General features: G+C 62.3%; 1 protein-coding gene across 2 annotated transcripts; it reads right to left on the bottom strand.

Annotated features, from left to right (window-relative positions):
* Positions 1-416: 416 nt before the first annotated feature.
* On the bottom strand, positions 417-23,707 carry AP3B2 (adaptor related protein complex 3 subunit beta 2). 2 transcript variants are annotated; one of them, XM_037053535.1, is made up of 26 exons: positions 22,774-23,707; positions 16,128-16,203; positions 15,912-15,986; positions 15,560-15,655; positions 12,646-12,806; positions 12,306-12,372; positions 12,046-12,228; positions 11,668-11,951; positions 11,332-11,386; positions 10,940-11,011; positions 10,566-10,628; positions 10,135-10,267; positions 9,742-9,851; positions 9,001-9,177; positions 7,500-7,686; positions 6,294-6,412; positions 5,806-5,914; positions 5,341-5,461; positions 4,897-5,080; positions 4,722-4,782; positions 4,313-4,419; positions 3,907-4,135; positions 3,492-3,576; positions 3,120-3,217; positions 960-1,098; positions 417-854 (listed from the first exon to the last, which is right to left on the bottom strand). In XM_037053535.1, the coding sequence occupies exons 2-26, from the start codon at positions 16,182-16,184 to the stop codon at positions 704-706; spliced, it is 3,123 nt and encodes a 1,040-aa protein (XP_036909430.1). In that variant the 5' UTR covers positions 16,185-16,203; positions 22,774-23,707; the 3' UTR covers positions 417-703. The 2 variants fall into 2 exon arrangements, with proteins under 2 accessions (XP_036909430.1, XP_036909429.1); XM_037053534.1 differs by lacking the exon at positions 22,774-23,707 and adding an exon at positions 22,034-22,747.
* Between the last annotated feature and the right edge of the window lie 189 nt (positions 23,708-23,896).

Here is a 23,896-nt window from a genome sequence, read left to right as displayed (position 1 = left end):
GCCCCTTCCCCTTCCCCCTGCGCAACGGCTACTCGGGTCACCTCCCCAGCCAAGTGGGGGCTCTAGGCCCCGCATCCAGATGTTGGCCTCTTCGGAACCTCACCCTTGTTTGTGGAATTCCCCGCATCCTGAGTCCACCTTCCAAGGGCCCACACGGGGACCACTGGGGACTGCTGGCCGTGGAAGAGGCTCATGGAAAGGACCAGGGCCCTTCTTCTCTGCTCAGATGTCCCTTCCACAGAGACGCCTGGTGACTTGGAGATGGTCACCTGGGGCAGGGGATCTAACCAGTCACCTCTGGGAGTCATGCATGGCCTCCCTGGAAGGTCAGCGGTGGTCATTCACAGGGGTCAGACACGGAACCCTTCCACGCTCCCCCCAGCCCCTTAGAGCCTGGGAGAAAGGAGGGGTGAGCCAGCATCTGGGCAGAAGACGTTTATTGGGAAGGCGCTGCAGAAATAGCTACAGAAAGCGGTGGGGGCTGGGGAGTGGCTGTCACATCCCTCGGCACGCTGGGCCACTAAGGAGCCCACGGGGACGGCCCGGGAGGGAACCTGTTAATGACCCGAGGGAGAGGGGGCCCTGAACACCCTCTGGCACAAGGAGTCTCACACCAGAGCGGGGAGCGAGTGGGGCCAGGTGCTGACAGCCCAGGCGTCACACGGGAAAGCCATCGGGGTCAAGGAAGCCAGAGCACCCAGAGTCACTGGGTGAGGGCCTGCACCACATCCTTCGCCAGCATGGTGCCGATCACCATCTTCTCGCTGTTGACTGTCAGCTGGGCAGGTCCAGGGGGCCGCGCGACCAGGGTCAGCAGGACCAGGCTCCCGCTGGTCAGCGTCCTCCCTGCAAACCTGAGGCGGGGGGTGGGGGCAGAGGGAAGGGCTCAGCCCTGGGGATGGCCCCCCACTCCACACCAGGCCCAGCAGCCCCCATCTTCCTTGCCGGTGGCTCAGTACCTGTACTCGTCAGACGTCCCACAAGGGACACGACCCAGGTTGGCAGTGGCGGTCACTTTCTGCACCACAATGTGGTCACTCCGGCAGGTGTCTGGCAGCGTGAGCTTCTCTGTGATCTCGTTCATGCCTGTCAGCTTTCCTGGGGGCAGAGGTCGTCGATGAGGACAGAGGCTGTGGTGGGCTCGCCCTGGGCTGCTTGCTGAGCTTCCTCACCAGCCCTCAGGCTGGGCCGGCCTGGGTCCCACTCAGTGGTCCTGGGAAGGGGGACCTCCCAGCCCCTCTGGGGCTCCGTCCATGTTGCAGACCACAGACTGACTTGGTATTTCCCCACCGTCAGACATCTGGGCCCCAGCCCCTCGGGAGTGTCCAGTCCCTTCTTAGAGGTCTCCTCCAGCCTGGACCCCACCCCCTTTGGCCTTCCCTGGCTGGCTCCCCGACTGAGTTCCAATCCCCTCGGGCTCCTGATCAGGGCTCAGTCCTCAGGGAGGCTGTGGCTGCTGCACTCCGGGCCCAGGGGTCCCATGCAGCCTTCACAGGGGGACCCCAGACCTCACCTGCGGGAAGGCCTCCCTAGGCAGGCAGACCCCTCCTCTCCACTCCCACGAGCTCTCAGCCAGTGTGGGCACTTCTTCAGCTCTCCCCCTGCCCTCCTTCCCTCACGAGTGGTATTTTCTCACCTCTGTACCTCGAGCCTCTCCATGTGCAAGGCTCTCTGCTAAGAAGTTCTCCCCAGAAGCAAGATTCCTGTCCTGCCAAGTCTGTGCCTCCCTCCCCTTGCATGGCCAAAGCCCTCCTGCAGGACTCCACCTCCTCAGCGGGCCCCTTCATTCCGGCCTCTGCCCCCTTCTGCAACCTGACTGGCTCTCTGATGCTGGCTCTGACGGTTCTGGTCCTCCTGGCCTGCCGACCCCCTCCCCCGGGGCCCTGGTTCTCCCTGCACCTCCTCCTGTTCCTTCTCTTACCCCTGCCCTGAAGAATGCAAGTCTTCCCAGGGAAAGCCCTTGGCTCTCTCACCCTCCCCCACATCCCCCCCCCCACCGTGAGCTCACTGACACTCACAGCGGGACTCCAGCCCGGAAGTGTTTCCTGGGCACAGACCCACCTTTTCCTGAACTTCCCAAGTGCACTGTAGAATCCGCTTGCCCAAAGCCGGCCATGACCTTCCCTCCTCCCTCGCCGACACCCATTCTCGTCTACCAGAGCAGAGGTTTGGCAAATTGCAGCCAAATCCAGGCATCCCCTGGGGGGCCTGAAATGGTACCTGCAGCGCAGACCGCACAGCCCACGAAGCCCATGTTTTCAGCACATTACGGAAAACGTGTAAGGTTGACCCCGTCTAGGCGAGGGGTGCTGCCAGTCTCCTCACCATCCAAGCCTGAATTCTACAACAGCTTCCACGCCTCCCTCTCCCCCTTCTCAAGTGAATTGCCTGTGACTTACCTCTTCCCAGCCCTGCCCCTCACTCCCTTCCTCTCCTAATCCTGGTCCTCACCATCTCTCATCAGATCTGCCGCAAAGGCCTTATAACTGGTCACAGAATCTGGTCCAAGGTCACACACCCAGTGAGTGCAGGGTCAGAACCTAAACCAGGGCTCTGGAGCCCCATCCCCGTTTCTCCTGCCAAGGGCATCCGGCCTCCTCCTGGCCCCTTCCCCACCCAGTCACCTCCCAGGGCTCCTCCACTGCTGGGAAAACGGAATCCGCAGGGCTCCTCTCTCTAACGACGGAGCGGGATCCACCAGCCTCTGCGACCCAGCTCTGAAAAACTCTAGGATGGAAACCCTTCAGCACGGCATTCAAGGTACCCAGAAGTTAGACCAAACTCTATTTCCGGCTTTGCGCTTACCACTCCCCTGTCCTGGGGACTCCATGCCCCACACCAAACTGCACCCCCTTTTCCTCCTGAAAACTTTTCTCCAACCCTCACTGGTGATGTTTCCCAGGCTGGAATACAGGCCCAGAATTGTCTGGACCGGTCGGGCGGACATTCCCCAAAGCCTCCCTGACGGTCCGGCCTCCGCGAAGGCGCTGGCTGCGAGGCCTCCCCGTCTGGAGGAGCTGAGAGCCCTCGGGCAAGGCTAGGTGCGGGAGCTCACTGGGCCCCGCCTCCACCGCGCGGGGTGCTGAGACGCACCCTGTCCATCCTCAAGGGGCACTCACCCTGCTCCTTCTTGAACTCATTCTCACTCATGAACACGGGAGCCATCAGCTCCCCAACCGGCGGCTGGATGGAGACGTAGAACTGCCGGGTTTGGGTGCTGGGCAGAGGGGAGAAGACGGAGGCAGACCGGTGAGGCAGACCCGTGAGGCCAGCATCTTCCCCGCGCCTCCCACTTTGGGGCGGGGCTTGCAGGCAGCAGGAGACTGAAGCAAGACCTGAGAGCTGGGGATGGTTTCCAGACCCTTTGCAGCACCATATTCCTCCCCCAGCCCCTGCCCCTGCCCCTGCCCCTGCCCCCCACCTTCCACCACCCTACCGGTCCCAGGACACTGCAACCCCACCTCCCACCCACCACGAGATGGGACACACACCACAGCTGGAAGTTGGCCGCCTGGGTCGAGTCGCAGAAATTAATGCCCATGACAGCAGTGGCAGACTCTCCGGGTGCCAAGGACTCTGCAGGGGCAAGGCGGGAGGGGGAGGGGGAGAGGCACCATCACCTGACAGGCCCGAATCCCAGACCCAGCTCCCCTCCGCTGCTAGACCTGACCCGGCACTCCTAGGGCCCTGGAGCCTGTTCCTGGTTTTCCACCTAAATCTAAACACCCTTCCCCCCATCCTCCAATGACCATTTAAGTCAGCGTCAAAACAACCAAGTCTCCAGCGCCCCCTGCCCTGATCGGCTCTTGCTCGTTGCCTGGTCTGTCCTGCCCCCTAGGGCGGGGCCAGGCTAGACGCCCTCTCTGGGCCGCCAGCGTCCGGTCCCTGGCCTGCCCGGAGCCGCACCGATTTCAGGAAATCCCTGGACGCTGATGCCAGCAGGCAGTTTGGGGGTGCCCACGTGCAGGCCCTTGATGGGCGTCTCAGAGCTGTTGGAGAATTGGATGTGCAGGGACACCATGTGCGGGTCCCCGGGGAACGGCTGGCGGCTGAAGGCGTAGTCCACGGCCAGGCCCTCGCCAGCGACGCGGTGCAGTAGCTCCTGTCTCCCGACCGCCGACACGGGGCTCAGTAGCTGGAGGGGGGAGGGGAAGACAGGGGACGTGCGGAAATGAGCAACAGGAAGCCTGCCCCGGCCCTGTCCTCACCTGGGGGAGGGGTCATCCGGCAACGGGACCCCGGGGCGTTCCCCTCCACCGCCCCCCCATACCCAGATCCACAGCACAGGACGCAGCCCCGGCCCGTCCCTCACCGAGGGCACCAGCGGGGAGTCCGTGAGGGTCAGGCCCTCCAGGTCCGCAGCCAGGCTGGTGGACACGGCCGCGGGCGGGGACACAGGCTGGATGCTCGGCGGGGCGACTGTGGGGGCAGATAAGGAGACCGAGGAAGGGGAGAGGCCACGTGGGACTGGACCCAACTGGGCGGGGCTCAAGGAGCAGACCGTTCAGCACCACGGACAGCGGGCCCTCAGCAACCTGGAGGCTCTCAGTGGCGACCCACCCTTGACCCCAGCCCCACACCTGGTGCCCTCAGGTCGGAGGACAGGTTCCCTCTGCTCCCCGCACCCCTAAGCCCTGAGGAACCCAACCCAGAGCACCCGCAGATCTTCCTAAGTCGCTGCCTAGGCTCCCCGGACCATGACCTCTAGGGCCCAGACTCACAGTCCTCTAGGTCCAGCAGGGAGACCTCCTGGGCTTCAGGGGCGCTTTTGCTGCTGGGGGGCTGGAGAGACAACGGAAGTGGGTGTGGAAGGACGCCCCCTGGTGCAGACACCTCCGTGAGCTCTAGCCCGCAGGAGGGCCCTGGGCCCGCCCCCTCCTGCGCCGCAAGACTCACCGTCTTCTTCCGCCAGGACGCAGGTTCCGCCTGCTCCTCCTCGCTCTCTGACGACCCCTCTGACTCGGAGGAGCTGCTGCTGGAGCCGCTGCCCTCATCGGAGGACGAGCCCTCCCCCTGTCCCTTCGTCACCTTCTTCCTCGCCTTCGTCTTGCTCTTCTCCCCTTCCTCCTCGCTTTGCTCACTGGGGGGGGGGGGGCCACATGGCACTCAGGCTCGGACTGGGTGGGCTCCCCCTCCTTGCCTCACAGGAGAGTGGGGATGCCTTGAAAAGTGGGGGTGAGGGTGGGGAGCCCCACCGGCAGAGCCCTGTGCCAGTGCCGGCCCCCAAATGCTTCTCCATGCTGCAAACATCGGAGCCCCAGTGCGGGAGGCCCAGGGGCTCTCCGGAGACTGGCTCCCAGCCCTCCGTTCCCCAGAGAGACCTCCGGTCCCACCCCTTACCTCTCACTGCTCCTCCCCTTCTCATCCTCCTCTCCGTCTTCCTCCTCGGACTCGCTGCTGGACTCCCCGGAGCCGCTCTCGCTACTGCTCTTGCTGTCCAGCTCGCTCTGGGACTCCGGGTCTGCGGAGGACAGTCTCAGGCTCCCCTGCCTGTGTGCGGGCCCCTGGGTCCGGAACAGGTGCCCTGGGCTCCCGGGGCCAGACTCAGCCCCAAAGCTGCAACCCTTCCCCCCAGCCTGTCCCTGGTCCCAGGAGCCACTGGATCACCTGCAATGCAGACGGGGCCATCTGGACAGAGACCTGCATGTGCGCGCACACACCTGGGACCAGAGTCCCTCTGGTGAGCAGATGCACATGCGGGTACACGGCAGGTGTGCACACCCCTCGGGTACACGACCACAACACACACACACACACAGCACACTCGTGGGGAGCAGCACAGGGCCTGGCCCTCAATCTCCTCACCGCTGTCTGCGGACTCCGTGGGGCCTGACTCCCCCTCAGAGTCTGAGTAGAAGGGTTTCTCCTTCTCCTTCCTCTTCTCCCGGTTGGAGCACTTGGTCCACTCAGGTACCTGGGGATGGGAGTGGGGGAGGGCCATTAAATCGTGGTTGGGGAGGGGGCATGGGAGCACAGGCCTCTCCATCCCCAGGAGGGAAGAGCGCTGGGAGGGAAGGGTCCCTGCCAAACCAAGGGAGACGCAGAGGGGAGGGAAGGCACAGGGGTGCAGCCTGGGGCGGGGGGATGGGGAGAGAAAACACTGCCCGCAAGCAGAGGGCACACGGCACACGGCACACAGAGGTGTGGGGACCTCGGTGTATTCGCCCAATAGGCCCACGTGGGTCTCAATAAGGGAGAGATCTTCTTCCTGTATGTGGGGATCGTGTCAGGAGGACCGGGCTGGCACCGGAGACAGGAGGCCCCCTGCTGTCTGTCCCTCCACCCCTGCTGACCTCCACGTTGCGCACGGATGGGTCTGGGGCTTCCTCTGGCCAGTCCGGGAGCTCCTGGTAGCCCGTGGCCTTGGCATTGAGCAGGTGGGACAGTGAGCCCAGCTGGAAGTGGTCCCGGTCTGGGGACAAGGTGAGAGGTCAAGCAGGGTGGCAGTGAGGTGTTGCCCGGGAGGTGTTTCCCAGGGGCTACGGTGATTCTGGCAGGGACGCCCTAGCTGGGTGGATGGAGGAGGTGGGTGTGCCCCTCAATGACTCTTCCATCCCCCGCCGCACCCTCAGGCCCGTGTGCTGGAAGGAAAGCATGTATGGCCTGACCCTTACAGGGTGGGGGCGGGGGGGGATGGCAGAGGAGGGCCGCAGGGGACTCTGGCCCCACAGGTGCTGCTGGCCACCCTGCCCGGGCCTGCCTGCTGGGGTGGAGGAAGCGCGGGGTGGCACTTCTTCCAGGCAGTGTGGGGGGGGGGGCGTGTGATCCTGCTCACTATGCTGGGTCGGGGGCTGAGGGGTGAGCAGACACCACGGCCTTGGGAGGATGTGAGACCCAGAGGGGCCAGCACAGAGACTTTCAAGTGGTGTTGGAAGAGAAAGGGATGGTTTTCCTTCTTCCCAGATTTTCAAATCCACCCCCCCACCCCGTCACCTCAGACAGGGGTGCAGGGGAGAGAAAAAGCAAAAGATACCAGGACAACCGAGCTCTGTGAAGGGGGCTCCCTCCTATGCGGGTTCCTGGGCCCCCAGAGCCGGGTGAGGACCCTCCTCACCCACCCCTCTCAGAGCCCTTGTTCCAGAGGCGAGGCCAGGCCAAGGGCCTGGGCCCTGAGTGCGATCTCCAGGGGCTGCCTGGAGTGTGGGCTACGGCCTCGGCCTCGTCAGGGCCCTCAAAGACACACACCTCTCCCTGGGCGGTGTTTAACTTCCCGCTTTCCCGGGCCCTTGTACTTAGAATCCCGATACAGAGAGCCCGGGGGGGGGGCGGGGGGACGACGACACGGCCCACCCACTGGAGGGCAGGGACCCGGCCTCGAGGAAGCTGGTGGTGGCTGTGGGTGGGTGGAGAGTAGCCGTGGGTGCTGCGGGGACAGGTACGGGGGACTGGCCTTTCTCTAGAAGTCCTGCCCGCAAAGCCTGTGCCTCGCGGAGACAGAGAGCTCAGTGGAAGCTCTGGGGCCAGGGTCCTGGCCAATCCCTCCCAATTTCGGCCCCCACCTTTGAAGGACGACTCCAGGACGGGGGCTGGTTTGGGCGCGAGGAAGAGCTTCTTGGCGTGGCGGCTGAGGGCCCCGCCCTGCTCGGAAGGGACGATGAGCTGCCGGGTGAAGCGGGCGCGGTCGCGGATGTCGTAGTTCTGATCGTACTTGGCCAGACTCAGCACGTACTGGGTCAGCAGCTTGGTCTGGGGGACGAGAGGGCGGCAACAGTGGGGGGGGGGGGGCGGGGCGTGGGAGGTCTCAGAACCAGAATTCTCTGAGCCAACACCGACACCCCCACACAGAGCTGCCTTCCCCTCTTAGACCAGCTGCGTTCACCCCTGTCCCTGCCCCATCCCTCACCCTGGACCCCAACTTTTAAAAAAATATTTTATTTATTCATCTTTAAAGGGGAAGGGAAGGAGAAAGAGAGAGAGAAAAACATCAGTGTGTGGTTGCCTCTCATATCTCCCCCACCAGGAATCTGGCCTGCAACCCAGGCCTGTGCGGTGACTGGGAATTGAACCTGCAACCCTTTGGTTTGCAGGCCCACACTCAATCCACCAAGCAACACCATCCAGGGCCCAACTATATTTTTAAAATAAAATTTTTAAAGAGTTTATATTTCTTTTTAGAGAGATGGGAAGGGAGGGAGAAAAAGAGGGAGAGAAACATCAATGTGTGGTCGCCTCATGCACCCCTCACTGGGGACTTTGCCATAATCCAGGCAGGTGCCCTGACTGGGAATCGAACTCATGACCCTTTGGTTCATAGGCTGGCGCTCAGTCCACTGAGCCACACCAGCCAGGGCCTGGTCCCCAACTCTTGACAGCTGCCTTGGGTCTGCAAAACAGGCTGTCCTTTCGGGCTCTCCTCCTCTCGGCCTTGGACTCCATCATCGTGCTGAGCCCAGCACTCTGGCTCAGCCCGAGCCTGTCAGACCCCCGACCTGCATGGCTCTCCACCCACACTGCTTCATCTCTCCATCTGCGTTCAGAGGGGGTGCCTCCCGCCCGTTCCTGGCTCCCCTCTGAGCACAGGAGGTGCACAGATACTTGTCCAAAGATGGAACGCTCCCCTGGGCGCTCGCTCAGCCTTCCCCTCTCCGATCTCCTCGTACAGCCCTGACACCCACTGACCCAGGGACCCGTGGTGTCCACCCATAAGTACTGCCCTTTCCTGCTCCTGACCATCGGCCCAGCACAGCAGGGCTCTGCCTGCCTGGCTGCCCCTGGGGCCCGCTCCAGCACCCAGGTCAAAGGGCTGCTGGGGAAGCACAGCGCCACCATCAGGCCCCCATGGGAAGCCGAGAGCCCGCCGTCCAGCCCATCAGGTCCCGGGCCCCTAGAGTAACTGTGGGCGATGGGGGAACACTGGCTACCAGGACAGACCAGCCACCTGCCCTGAACTGTCTCTTTGGAAAGAGGTGCCGGAGGTCATGCACCCCCTCCCCTGCGGGAGGCCCGTGGGGCACTGCCTGCGCTGTTGCCGGAACCAGGCATCGCTCGCTCAGTCTTTACCTGCTTGGAGTTGGTCAGGTAGAGCTTGGCCGCCAGGTTGATGACCTGCAGCTTGACAATGTCCTCCTCTGCCGTGAAGGACTTGGCCATCTTTCTGAGGACGTCAGGCGCGATCTTGGGGACGTGCTCACAGTACTCCCCGATGAGCCACAGGATGCTGGCGCGGGCCATGGGCACCTGCGGGCGTGGGAGAGGCGTGAGCACGGGGCGGCCCGGGCGATGGCACCCCTGCCGTCCACGCTGGGTCCTCCAGACCCCTTGGAAGGGAGGGCAGTGGGAGGCAGAGTAAGGGGTGGGCACTTCCTGGGCAGCAGGCCCCCTCTTCCCTGGGGTTTCGCTGGCTTCTCCAAGCCCCAAAGTCAGTCAAGGCTTAAAACACCGCGTTTCCGGACCCACTGAGCCCTCGATGCCTCACTGCCCTGTTACCCTTCCTGAACGTTCAGGGAGGCCTTGGGTTACAGCCTCAACGGGGCAGAAAAACACGGGTTTGCCAATTGTCTGCTCTCGGCCAGAGCACCAGAGAAAACATGAGTGGGGAGCCCAGGGGGCGGTCCCCAAAGGGAAGGCGAATCTTGGGCCGCAAGGTTCGGGGTGACACTGGCCCATCTTTCCCCTGCTTCCACCGGAAGTCCCTTCAGAGACGGTGTGGGGGGTGTGGAGGTTGATTTGGTTACTTCCAGGGCCTTAAAAATCGCGAGGAGGACGCCAGGGTGGGGAGGGGACAGAGGGTGGTGCCCCCACCTGTATGTTATCCGTGAGCTTCGCCAGGTGCTTGATGATCTCCCCGTGCTGGGCTGGCTGCATCTGCAGCAGCTTCTTGATGACGACCACCGACTCTGCCACCACCAGCTCTGGGGGACGGGAAAGGGCGCGGGGGCCCCGGGAGCGTCAGGCGGCCACACCCGGGCGGGCAGCCACCCTGCAATGCCCCCAGGCCCCCGGCCCTGTTCCTCATCCCCCTGCACTTCTCCACTGGTCCTCAGACATGCGGGGGCACTCAGACACTCCTTGAGGCAGACAGACTGATGGGCACTTATTGTGCCTGGACAGACCGGGGTTACCCCTGGTCGTGAGCTGGACATGCAGGCAGACACTCAGCGGCCATCAGAGCTGGATGCCCAGCCATGCACTGACCATCGCGGTTGGACAGCAGCTGCACCAGGCCGTTGAGGCAGGTGTCTCGGACCCGGCCGATGTTGGTCGCGCAGCGTCCGATGGCCTGGATGGTGGCTGCCACGAAGTCCTTGTCCATGCTGCGGATGTACGTCTGTGGGGCACGACACAGGGACCCCCTGCAGGCTCTCGGGTGACCTTCCGGAAAGCGGTCACCCTCATTCAATGACTCATCATGCCAGAGACGACACTCTGGGAGGGGAGTGACACCCTTGTCCGCCGCCCAGGATCCTGGCAGAAGGCACTGGGAGAGGACCTGAGGCAATTGCGGCCCCACTTTGGACCCTTCAGAGAGGGTCTGGCCCGCAGGACGCTGCTCCCTGTGCACAGGACGGTGCAAGCAGCTCTCCCAGCCCCTCCAGGGGTCGGGGGGAGCTGGCCCCGGCCCGTACCTGGAATTCCCGCAGGACCGTGGGGATGTTGGTCTCATTGGCCAGGTTGGTCAGCACCTCCAGCTGCAGGGGGGCAGAGAGTGGGCTTTCCAGGCTTTCTGACCCATAATTGCAAGCCCACGCCGCCCCCCAGCAACCGTTCCTTGGGGCAGCCCTTGCAACCCCCTCCCACTGGCAAGGAAACTGACAGGTCTTGAAACTCTTTCAAAATGCAGAGGAACATCTCGCCTCTTCCGCGGTGGGATCACCTACAGCCCCAGAACCAGGCAGGCCCCCCCCGACCCGTGGCCACTCTGGGTATCTGAGTGGGTCTGTGTGGGGTGGGTGGTGGAGGTATGGGGCAGAGAGACCTCACCACTCTGTCCGTGTCTCACCTTCAGAACCTTGATCTGGGTGGGGTCCGTGGACCTGATGTAGAAGCTCTTCAGGTAGGGCTCGAACATGCCCTGGAAAAGACAGGCACCCAGGGAGTCCCACCAGACTGTCCCAGAGCGCCCCCTGCTCCGGACCTGTGCCCGGCACCTCCGCGCCGTTGCACTGCGCTCCAGTTTCAAATCTTCTCCCTCCTCCCTCCTAGATCTGACCGGGTCTTTCTTCACCAGACTTTCCTCCGAGTGGCCCTCAGGGTCCTCCATTTGGAGTCTCCCCTCCGCCGCACCAAGCCACCAAGGCACTCCTACAACCCCCACCGGCCCTTCCGCGGTGCCCCTAGCGCCACAGAAGCCACCCCTCACACCGGGAGCGCAGGCCTTGTGCACTTGCTCACCCGGCGCTTGATGGACATGGTGGCCACGTTCTGGAGCACCACGTACTGCACCTCACTGCAAAGAGGATGGTCAGAGGTTGCACATTCCCGCAGCAGGTGCAGGGGGCAGCAGGTGGGCGTAAGAAAAGCGGACCAAGTACAGGGAGGAGAGGACGAGGTGATGGGTAGGTCACCAGCAGGAGGAAAGCAGAACGGGGGTCAGCGCGGTGGGCTAGTGGGCTGGTGGGCTAGGATGGGGATGTGCGGGCCTAATGGGCCCAGGGTTCAGGAGAAGCAGGGCCGGGGCCGGGTGTGGGCGGGGCCATGGCAGGCGTGGACGGGGCCAGGGGCACGCACCTGTGGCTGCGCAGCAGGCGCACCAGAGCCTTGGCGATGACGCCCACCTCGGCCTTGGGCGCCAGATGGAAGTAGAGCTGCGCCACCGCCATGACCACCGCGGCGCTGCGGCTCTGCAGCAGCGGCTTCGTGTTGCGCAGCAGCAGCCGGTGGTCGGGGTCCATGACGTAGGGCTTCCTGGCCGGCAGCGCCGAGGAGGTGGCCTCCTCCGACCCCGGGCCCTTGGCTTCGTCCTCCTCGGAGCCGTAGAAGGCTTTCTCAGGGTTCTCCTCCAGCAGGGATTCCTGTTGGGGAGACGCGCGGGGCAGCGGGCGCCCCCTGCTGGTGACCCTCCGGCCTGCTCTGAGGGCGAGGGCGGGGTCGGGCGGGCACACTCACATTCTGGGTGGGGCTCAGGAACTGGGTGCGGGCGTAGCGGGTGAGCATGCTGATGATGACCACCTGGCCCCACTCCTCCACGTCGATGAGCAGGTTACAGAGTTTCCGGTAGTTCTTGTGGATCAGGTCGATGCGCTCCGGGCACACCTCCTCAAAGGCCATCACCACGCTGCCTGCCACCAGCTGCGCACCGGACACAGGCAAGAGAAGATCAACGGAAGGGCCTCCCCACTGCCCACCCAGTGCACCTCCGTACCTACCGTGGTCTTGTCGGCCAGAAGCTTCTCGATGACCTCTATGAGCTGGTCCTTCTGGTCAGGATCCAAACTGTGGGAGAAACTGTTGAGAGGGACCCGCCACTCCCCATCTCCAGCCTCCCCCGTGTCCACCCAAGATGTGCCCACCTCCCTCCCCCCAACCCCATTCATAAAGAGGTGCAGGCCGTCACCTCCGGGGCCTGCTCCATCTCTAGTTCCCAAAACTGTCTTAAAGCACCTGAGGAGCGAAAAACCACCACAGCCCGCAAGACCTAAGACAGGCTGGGCGGGGCCGGGCATGGGCACGCCGCCCACCCAGGAGGGCAGGGCGAGGCTGGGGCACCTGTAGAGTTTAGGGATAGCGTGCGCTGCCGTTTTCCGTACGTAGGGTGACATGTCTGAGGCGGCTTCCTTAATGGCCAGCATCATGATGGGCACGATGATGGGCACGCGGATGCTGGAGAGGACGCGGAGGGCGCTGGCGCGAATCAGTTGGTTGGGGTCCTGGGGGCAGAGGTGGCGGCAGGGCCGTGAGAGGCCACACCTGTGGGACGTGCTGTCCCTGGCCACCACCAGCTCTTGCTCCCCTGCCTCCTGTCCTGACCCTGGGTGAAGTGCCCCACCCCCGTTCAGTACCTGATGGGGCACTTACTCTTGACCCTGGCTGCAGAAACCTGACACCTGAACAGGCAGGCGTGGGGATGGGTTGCTTCACTTTCAGGAAGAGTGGAAAACTTTCAGAACACCCCACGTTCCTGAGAACCCTGTTTGCTGTGTTCCTTGGTGTTTATGCAGGAGGTGACTGCCAGCAAAGGCAAGGTGGTCTCCCTTCCCGGGAGTCCCTCCTTACATCCCCCTCCCCACAGGGCCTCTCCCAAGCTGCTCTTCGGCCTCTTCTCCCACGGGGTTTCAGAGAGGACGGTGCGTGGGCCCCTCCTCTCTGCTCCTGTAGCTCCCTATACACCTGAGAAGTGCATCGAGGCCACGGGGTTGCGACCGAGGCAGTGGCAGATCTCAGAGGATGGTGGGCAGGGGCAGGGTGCTGGACGCTCAAGAGAGACGCTACCCTGATTTTCTAAAACGGAGAAAGATCCACACAATGGCAGGTAATGGTGACGGTGATCCCTGTCAACATTCCAGAACTGGTTTCTAAACAGATGGCTCAAAAGCAATGATGGAAAAAGCTGGAGTCTGTATTTTCTTAGAGTCAAGTCGTATCCCATTCTCCACTGAAACCTACGTGGTTTCTCTTTTTAAAAAACAGAACATTCTATCTGAAGATGATCACGGATCTGTAGGAAGTTACCCCCGCCAAAGTCTGTTTTCCTTTCCGGCAGGGCGGCTAGGCTGGTAGGTGTGAACGTTATGTGCCTCGATTTCCGCGAGGCTGTGTAGGAGTGGTCGGGGGTGCAGGCCTTTGGTTCCAAGAGCAGAATTCACGTTTATCTCATTGGTGTGTCACTACCACCCTTTGCACTCGAGAAGTGTTAAGAAATGTTTTTGCTCTAGAATAAGGCCCTTTCTAACCAGATGGGAAAATGCCAGCTGCCCGGGGCAGGTGGGTAGACACATAACTTCTGAAGCCTGGGGAAGGCGTGTGCACGGATCAGTGTCAGCCTGGAAACGTAATATCCACAGGGCCGTCTGCGGCTCTGGGGCCAAGGCTTATCAGCATCTTGGAGGTAGACAGGCAATCGGGGGGCCAAAAAGTAAGATTTAGAAGCGCCCTGTTCTCAACCACTAAAAGGAAACTCGGGAGGTTCACAGAGCGTTCCAGGGACCGCTTGCACGGAGACAGGGTGCAGGGAGGCCCGGAGAGCCAGCTTGTCCACTGGAGGATTGTCTGAGTGGAGCCCCAGCCACAGCAGTGGGCTGCCGAGAAAGCAAACACAGCCCTGGCCGGGCCTGAGAGACAGAAAGGGAACCCTGGACGGAAATGACGGGTATTAATGTGCAGATGGGGAAAAAGAAACAGTCACGACAACCAAAAGAAAATCAGTTTCAGAGGGACACGTGTGTCATATGCTACCACTTACTAGACAGTATCATACATTGTTAGGGGCAGGTAAACAGATAGAAAAATGAGGACATGCACAGCGGTGACACATGGGAAGACACGGAGGGGGCTTTGGCTGTTGAAGGAATATCCTGTTTCCTGTGTTCAGTATATAGATCTTCATTGTAGCAGTCTTTTCACCTTTTCCGAGTCTGAACATTTGTGAAGCATTATCGCTATGGGGGGTGGCGATGCAATATAATAATAATATATAATAATTTAAAAAACTGTAGTTGTCTTAAAATGGAGCGAGTGGCCTGGGAAGGAGTGCGGTCTCCGTCACCGTGCGAGGCGGTCTGGACTGAAGGCTGACACGGAAGCCCTTGAGCCACACCTGTCTTCTCCTTTTTTGTAAGTAAAAATCTATTGGAACCGAACAAGGCCATGCCCACGTGTTTACGGCCGCTTTCAAACGGCGTGGGCGAGGGTGAGCAGCTGCACGGCGGACACCGTTCGGCCGGCAAAGCCTCCGGGGCTCTCCGGCAGGTTGCAGGCTGGGCACGGGCGCCTGGTCTACAGAAACCCCCGGACTCGGTGGGACTAAAGGAGCTCCGGCGTCTAAAAGGCTGGGACAGGCCAGACTGGAGACACGACAGGTAAATATCAAACGCATGTGTGCAAACATTCCAGAATGGTTCTTATGAGATGATTTGACCCTGCTCTGAGCCAGAAGATGGTCTGCCAATCTGAGACAGGTCCTTTGGCTTTGACTTTGAAAACATACCCCAGCACGAGGTACGCAAGTCAGCGCCCCCACCACCGAACCAGAGAGCCAGACTCAGGACTCGATTCCTCCGAGGCCCTTCCCTGGGTGCGTCCAGATCCCCCCGCCTGCCTCAAAGCGTGGTTCCCCGAGATGGGGATCCAGGTCTGTGCATCCAAGATGAGGCTGAGCAGAACGAGGATTGGTTCAGGCTCTAGCGGAATTGCTGACTGGGCTGAACTTATAGAAAGTGGGAGGTCCTGTGCTCACCTTTGAACCCAACCTCTAGGAGGGGCTCATGGGGTCCTAGCTGAGGTGGCCATTAACCCAGCTTCTTGCCCAGAGGAGAAGAGACACAGTTTCCAGACACCCGCCTCACCCCTCCTCGGACTCACAGGCGGGGAGGGGTCTCAGAGCCCCGGCCGGTCTCTGGGCCCACGCCTCCCACAGAGCACCCACGAGGCCCTGGCCCCAAGGGGGTACCCCGAGACCAGTCACCTTCAGGCCACGCTGGAAGGTGGAGATGGACAGCAGGGCCAGGTCTTGCTGCTCTTCGGCATAGCGCACCAGGTACACGTAGACCAGCTTCTTCACCTGGGGGAGAGCAGGCTGCCAGCAGGGACCGGCCCTCCCGCCCCAGCGGCCATGGTCCCCAGGGACCAGTCCTTCCCGTAAGGAAGAGCGTCCTCAGAGGGCCCGCCGTCTCTCGGCTCCGCATCTGGTCTGGAGACACGTAGACAGGACCAGGGCAGGCCCCCAGGGGCTGGGCGGTTTGCCCCTCACCCCCGACCAGCTCAGGTTTCCTCCTGGTGGAGGGGGGTGTGCGGGGCCATCACTGGGCAGTACTCACCTCTATGTTCTTACAGGCCACGTTCTTCACCACGGCGGGAAACAGGTCCGAGGCATTCTTTCCCCGGGCGATCATCTGGGCGGTGGGGTCAAGGTGGAGGAAAAAGGGAAGGGAGAGGGCCAGCACTTAGTAGGGGATGGTCCACTGGGGACAAGGGGAGTTGCTGTGTGACCCCGGGCCCCTCCATGGGGAATGTCCCCTCCTCCCCCCGCTCACCGCCACAATCCTCTTCATGGCCTCCAGCTTGAGGGAATCTTTGTTGGTGTCCAGCATCTCCTTCAGGTCGTCATGCCTGGCGGGAGGCACAAGAGGTCAGCTGAGGGCATGGGGTGGGGGTGGGGCTATCATGCAGGACCCGCCAGAGGGGATGGGAGTCAAGCCCAGATCAGGGGACTTGGGGCCGGGAGAAACATGGCTCCCACAGTGGCCGCCCCTCTGTGTGCGTCTGGGTCCCCGTCACTTCTTCGCACAAGGACCTTCGTGCTGCAGAACTAGGGCCCACCCTAATGCCCTCGCTGTAACTCAGTCACCTCCTTAAAGGCCCTGTCTGCTAACACAGCCACACTTTGAGTTCCTAGGGGTTGGAGCTTCAACTCATGAATCTGAGGAGGACACAAGTGCACGGCAGCCGCCAAAAGAAAAGTGTCTGGGACGTGGTGAATAGAAGCGTGATGGAAATGCACAGGGCCCGCACTCTGCATTCCCCGTTGGGGCTGCTGCGGGCCCCTCCCCACCTGCTCACCCCGGCCGGGCAGCCCTGAGCAGGGGCTCCCTGTTGGGCGGTGGGACCGAGGGCTGGCATTCCTGGGCCAGGGGCCCTGGTGCAGCGACCAAGCTGCCCAGCCACACTCAGAGGTGCTGGGGCTGGCGGCCAAAGAGGCGAATAAGCCCCAGGGAGAATGTGTCCACACACAGCGGACCGAGCTGTGGGACAAGTGGCCCACTCAACTGTGGCCAAGACAGTTCCGTAACGTGGGGAGCTGCTGGGGGGGGCCTGCGCGTTTGCAAATCTCCCACCCGGCCCCCGATAACCGCAGCTTTTGACCAGGCACAAGATCCCGGCCCGAACAAGTATCAGCGATGGCAGGCGTTCCGAAGCGAGTTGTGCCAAGTCAGTCACAGAAATGAAACATTCAGAAACAACAGGCAATTGGAGATGGGGGGGGTGGCCCTGTGAGGAAAGGGAAGTGCGTGGCGAGAGTCACAAAGGGGCTGACGTGACTGCAGCTGAGCAAATGACAGACGACAACACCCCACACCCCAGTCAGAGAGCCAAGCTGTATGCGTAGCAGATACAAGTGGGAGCCACAGAAGGGGGCTGAGATGTCCGAGTTCCGAAAGCGCCCCCTGAAGGGATTCCTGATGGACAGCGAAGGAGAAAGATGACGCCTCCCAGAACGCAGAGGCCTTGCCAGCGGTCGGATGGAGGCAGAAGGTACCCAGCTGCAGCCCAGTCAGCCTAAAGCCCCACGCCTTGGGAGGGGTTTAGGGGTTTAGGGGTTTATGCCCCCCCCCGAAACAGAAGACGCCTCTCCTCTCCCATGGCCAAGCCAGGTACAGAAGACGGCCACCTTGTCACTCTGCCAAACAGTTAATGGGGGACTGATCTCAGGACAACGGGGGTAGAGACAGGGCTACAGGCCATTCAGCCCGGCCTGGGCAGCACTGAGCTGGGCACCACCTTCTCCAATACATGCATGCACCCCACGGCAGCCCCAGGGTCTCCACAGATGCCCCACGGTTCGCTCACACCCCACAGACTCCTACCCCCATCCCCACCAAATGCCGAAGCACCCCTGTACTGCAGACACTGCTGTGTGTGCCTCCTGGACACACCTGCACCCCCAGACACGCACGCAGTCTGTGTGTAAGCCCCCACACACCCATAACCCCCACAGAGACATGGGGTCACAGGCACACACACCACACAGCCACTCTCCACAGAAACATTGTCTCCACACACGAAACCTCTGCACCCTTTCGGACACCCACGAACCCATGCACACATCCCACATGTGCACACCCCCACCACAAGGCCCCTCCATGCTCCCCCCGCACCCTCAGACGCACACACCCCACACAGGCACACACCCACCACACACGCAGATACCGTTTTGGCCAAATTCAATCCTTCCGGGCTCATTTCCCACAATGGCCACTGGCCTCCTATTTGAGATTCTTGGTGACATGTCTAGGCTTCTAAGATCAAAGACCTCCAGCCTCCGGGGTCCTGTGCCCTCCTCTGAGGGGTCAGGTGGGGGTCCCGGCCTGTCACCCCAGGGTGCCTTCCCGGGGAGCAGGGAAGTCGGTGATCTGTTTAAACTCTGGGTGCTCTCTCCAAAGCAAAGCTCCTCACACCTGGGTGTCCCAGCCACACCCAGATGCCACAGGCCCTTGTCAAATGCACACACCCCCAGACGCTGGGCACTCATAGCCCTCCCACCCACCCAGCCTGGGGCACACATGCCCAGTCCCTGGAGGCTCCAGGCACAGGCAGGACTGAGACCCCCAGGAGCCCCGGTCCCTTCCCAGCAGTTTGCTCCCCAGAGGGAGAGGAAGCAAGAGAGGCCCAGCAACGCCCTGAGGTCAGGAAACCTAACTCCAGTAGTCAGATCCCCTTACACCTGCTCACTGACCTGACCCTGCGCCTGGCCTGTGGGACGCCTGGGGGGCTGGCTGGGGCCAGCCAGGGGCTAACGGGGCATTGGAGGCCCGTCCCACTCATCTCCCCTCTCCACACACATGCCAATTCACACACCGGGAGAGGCTGGCTAAACCCTATCTGAGCTTTCTCCTATCCCCAAACCTGCCCTAGAGCCCATTCCAGCCAGAGCCTGGGGGAGGGAAGAGGTCAGGGTGGGACCACAACCCTCAAACACTCTGCGGTGCTCTTTCTCTCCCCTCAGAGTTCTGGGGAGTCATCATTCGTCACGGCCCTCCTGCTCAGTCCCCATAGTGTGCCCCCACCTGGCCCCTAAATGCCAGCCCAGTCCTCTGAGGAGGAGGGGGAACTGAAGGGGTCTGGCCTGACTGGCAGCCGCCCATCCCCAGCCTTCCTGTCTGTCCATCTGGGTGGGGGTCCCGGGGGTTCCCTTGTACCGTAGCGGCTGGCTCTGACCCTGGCCCTGGCCAGGCTCTGGGCAAGGTTCTTCCAGGAAGGCTTCGGGGGCCGTGCCTTCCTCCGCGGCCTGCACCCACGGCAGCTCCTCGGGCTGCAGGGTCTGGTACCAGGGCGGCGGCCCACCCTCGGGGCCCAGCACGGGGCTGGCAGCCTCTGGGTCAGCCTCGCAGGCGCCCCGGACCCCTTGTCTGGCCACCACCCCGGGGAGCTGCAGGAATCGCTGCATCGGGGCACCCGGTCCTGCTCGGGGATGGGACTGAACCGACTCCGAGCTCCGGGAGGCCTGGCGCTGTCACCAGACTGCCCGCCCCCGAAACTCCGAAACCGGACCCTGGCGGGGAGGGAGGCTCTGGTTTCCTCTTCAGCGCCCAGAGACAAGGACTCGGGAGGGAGGAGCCCGGGCGGGACGCCAACCCTCAATCTCTGGGCCGGAGACTAGGGGTCAGGGGTCGGGGGGCTGATCCAGAGGGGTGGGGGTGGGGGCTCTGCCTCCCCAAGCTGCCCTTCAGAGGTGCTGCACATCCCTTACTCTGATCCCACTCTCCTTCCTCCCTGCCTGGCCTTGGCCCCCAGGCTGCCCCTCCACCTGCACTCGAGTGTGCTTGCACACACACACCCTGCACTGCCCCTACCCTCCTGGTAGTGGTTGGGCCTTATTCATTGTAGTTCAAATCCCCTCCACGCCCTCAAGCTCATGACCTCAGCCTTGCCTTGGATGAAACCCCTGGCGGCTCCCAGACCTCAGGGCTCTCCTCGCCTCCTGCCCCCCTGCCCCTGGGCAGGGTCGCTGCCCCCACGCAGCTCTGTGAGGCCCCCTCCCCACCGCTCAGGGATCTCGCCTCCTTCGTTCCCTTCAGCCTCCCCCACTCCGCTGGCCCCTTCCCCTCCGCAGTTAAACTTGCTCTAGGCGCTCCCATCCTAGTAAGCAAATAAAAATAACAAGAACAATGAGACAGATAAACCTCCCGGGACCTGTGTTCTCCACCAGCCACTCTTTCCCTCTCTTCCCTTCACTGTCCAACTTCCTGAAAGCAACATTCCTGTTCGCCGTGTTTCGCTCACTCATCTCCTCCTCTCGTGTCTATTCGCTTCAAGCTGGCTTTCGGTGCCGACGACAATTTAAGGCCGAGGGGTCACGATGTGTGCGCCTTACACCCTTCAGCCCCAAACACGTGTGACTGGACGGCTCGATAAAGCTGCTATGACACAACGTCAACAATGGTGGAATCTAGGTGAGAAGTGTCCGAGGGACTGTACTACTCATTCAGCTTTACTGTGTGTGTAGAATGTCCACAAGGGGACACGGAGGACACGGGGGGTGGGGGGGCGATGGGGAGGAATCATCTAGCTCTTCCCCTGACCCCGCCTAAGCTGGTCTCCCAGGGCAGGAGGTGGTGGGTACGGAGTGCGGCCCGGCAGGGTGCATCTGCTCTTTGTCACACCAATGACCACACGTTTCTTTCCTGGTTGGACGTGACCTCAACGGGCACGGACACTACTAATCACTTCCTTCTAGAACTCACACTTCCTTTTCCTCCTGCTTTTTGGTTTGCTTTCTGCGACCTTGACACACTTTGCCCCTGCTCTCTGATTGCCCCTGACAGCAGGGTCTTCAGGGCTCCCTGCCTGAACTCACGCTCCCTCCTGGGGTCAGTCTTCTCTGCCTTCTGTGGCCTTCTCTCTCTCTCTCTCTCTCTCTCACACACACACACACACATGTCTTCTGGAATCCAAATCCTAACGTCCAGCCACCAGCCATCTTGAATGCCCTGAGTTTATCATCCCAGCACAGCCAAAGCTGGGCTCCACACCAATTCCCACAAATCTGCTTCTAACGGCTTTATTTCCAGTCCCGCTGAGGATCCCCGCCGTCTATGCAGCTGCAGTGACCAGTGGCCTGAGCACCGTCCTGGTCATAGGCCAGCCCCTTCCCCTCACCTCTCTCCCAACAAATCACCAGGCCTGCAGCTTCTACCCCCTTCCAGAGCTCTCCAGCCCTGGGCCCCGCCCCCATTGTAGTCCTTCACCATGTCCTCCCCCAACTTCAATCTCCCGGCGGGTCTCTCGCTCAGTCCAACACACCTTCCAAAACGCAAACCTGGCATCGGTCGCCCCCCACAACCTTGGTACTGCTCCACCCTCGTCCCCCCAGCACTGCAGTTTCTTCGCACTGTGGTCCCGGCCACACTGCACCTGCTCCTACAAAGCCTGTGACCCGGCTCTGCTCATCTCCCTGGGACAACCCTCCCGGCTCCTCTCAGGACCAGGAACCAACTCCTCTCACCCTCCCCGCTGTCCCCACTGCACTGAACCCTCACCGACAGATCCTTCCCCTGTGCTCCTCTCTAGAGCAACGGAAGGACAAGGACTGTCTCCTGTCTACCGCTCTATTCACAGTGCCTAGGTCAGGACTCCACACAGTAGGCCCTTCAATATGCGTGTTCCAGAATGTACAAATAAAGGAGGGCGAAGGAATAGGGCAGGGGTGGGAGGGGCAGAGGGAGGTGAGGGATTGGTCGAACTGCGGCAGAAACGCACCAGATGGGAGCCGGGAATGAGACCAGGGGGACCAGGGGGAGGGAAAGCGGATTCGTAGGAGGAGTCAGGCCTAGAGGCTCGGAGCCCACACCCTCGGGCGACTTCTTCGCCAACCCTCATCGCTCCCCTTGGTCTTTGGGAACCAGTTCGCCAGGTGGGGAAAAGACGGGGACCCAGTCATCCAAACAGCCGAGAAAAACCCCTAGGGCGGGAGGGTCCATCCTCCCGGAACAGAGGGGGCTGGCCCATCCCCCACAACCTCCGCCCCCTTCCAGGGCCCCAGGCCCGCCCCGGGGTGGGGAGCTGGTAGGGGGACCCGGCCACAGCGGACAGGGGCTGCGGGTTGGTAGCTGGGGCGGGGCCGGGCGCTGTCCATGGTGCCAGCGCGCGTCTGCGAGGCCGGGCGCGGGCGCGGGCCTCGGAGTCCCCAGCCCCTGGCCCACCCTTCGGTAGGCTGCCTCACCGCTTGTAGTCGGAGGAGAAGATCCCGCCGCTGGCCGGGTCATGGCCATACTCGGGCTCCCCGGGGCCCGCGGAACCACCCTTGTCCTCACTGTAGGCGGGGGCGGCCGACATGGGGAGGCGGAGGAAGGGAGCGCGGTGGGCAGGAGAGGCCGCTGTGTGCCGGGGCGCAGGCGGCGAGCCGAGCCGAGGTGTCAATCCGGCGGCGAGGAGAGCCGAGGTTCTTAAAGGCACAGGGGCCCGGGCGCGGGGGGCGTGTCCACGGAAGCTCGGCACCGCCCTAACTTCGTGCAAATCCCTCCCTCCCGTGGGGACAGTGCCTGCCCCGAGGGGATGCACCTCCCGGTCTGCGGGTGCGTGCAGGCTGCTGAATTGATGGGACAGATGCAGGGGGCGTGCAAGACGCCTCGCCCACCTGGTCGCCCACCCCCACCGGGCCAGGGACGGCCTCTGGGGCCTGCGCTGGTCCCAGACTCAGTGGAAGGAAAGAGGGGGGACTGGAGACAAGACTGCGCCCCAAGGCTGAGGGTCTTGGACAGAGCCCAAAGACCAAAGACGCTTCCTCTGCCTGCTTTACAGAATCTGGGTTCCTCGGACTCATCCTGGTTTCTCACCAGGAAGCCAGGGGACCTCGCAGGAGTTAGAAAATTTAAGGAAGGCCTGGGCAAGAGCGACGAAGAGCCCATTGCAGGCCACGAGCAGGGAGGGGACAGAATACAGGGGCGGAGAAACCGACTTCACCTTTGGAAAATACTTTAATAGCCGTTCCTGAAGGCTCTGTGAGCACCCTGGAGGGCCTGAGGTGAGCCTGATCCACAGTCAGCTCCCCGTCCACTGACGCCCAGGAGGGAAGAGGAGAGGCTGGGGCAGGGTCGGGCGCCACCATCTGAAGGCTGCAGCTCGGATCCCAAGGTCCAAGGAACCCCCAAGGGAAGACAACCTGGGCCTAGAAGGGAAGGAGTGCGCGGCTGGGGAGGGGGTGGCATCAGGTTGGATGGCGGGGGTCTCTCATCGGGTCAGGAGGGCCAAGCGTGGAAAGTGGAGAAGTGCATGGGGCTGAGTCTTGGCCTAGGGGCCGGAACCCCCAAGTCTCCGGGGCCAGCACTGGGGCCGACAGGGACTGGAGCAGCGCCTGGAGCGCGAGTGGGTGGGCAGAAGGAGAGCTGTGGTGGGGCCTGTGAGCGAGGGCTGTGCCCTGGAGCGGGCACGGCGGGTTTCGAACAGGGCGACCAAGGTGAGTGGGCAGGACCAGTTCGCCTCCGGGGGCTTTGGCTCTGCCAGAATACAGTGGGTCTTGAGTTTGACACCAGTGGGCCGGATGGGTGTGAGGGTGTGAGTTTGGCGGCACCACATGGGTGAGCCACAGCTGTTAACAGGCCCAGCGCTGCACGGGCACCTTGGCAGGGCTCACCAAGCTAGTGGGACGTGGATCTGTATGCAGAGGATCAGGCTGAGCAGGTACAGTGCACAGTGAACACAGTTGCTACATGTAGCGTTTTAGGGGGGAGGGTCCTCGTCCATGGCTCCACCCACGCGGCGCCCTGGTGCAGTGGGTCCCCACTGCTGTGGCTGCGCAGCAGGGACCACAGCGAGCGAGGGGGTGGGCACAGCTCGGGGTGCCGCCCCGGTTTGGATGCAGTGCCTTCGCTGGAGCCAGAAACATGTATGGCCGGTAGCCATCCCGCGGGGGGGTGGGGGGTGTCTGCAGGGATCGCCAGGTGGGTACGGGTCACAGCCTGGCCTAAGTCCTGTGACTCCAGTCTCATGACCTTGCGCTCCCATGTCCCAGGGCCCAGAGGTCCTGCACTCCAGACCCTGGCGACCCTATGCCCAACCTCCGAGACCTGCGCCTAGCTCCGGTCCA

Source organism: Sturnira hondurensis, unplaced genomic scaffold, assembly GCF_014824575.4.
Source record: "Sturnira hondurensis isolate 20B ecotype Veracruz unplaced genomic scaffold, ASM1482457v3 Scaffold0007865, whole genome shotgun sequence".
Lineage (NCBI taxonomy): Eukaryota > Metazoa > Chordata > Mammalia > Chiroptera > Phyllostomidae > Sturnira > Sturnira hondurensis.
Note: the sequence above shows the minus strand (reverse complement) of the source record. Positions and strands in the feature narration are given on the sequence as shown.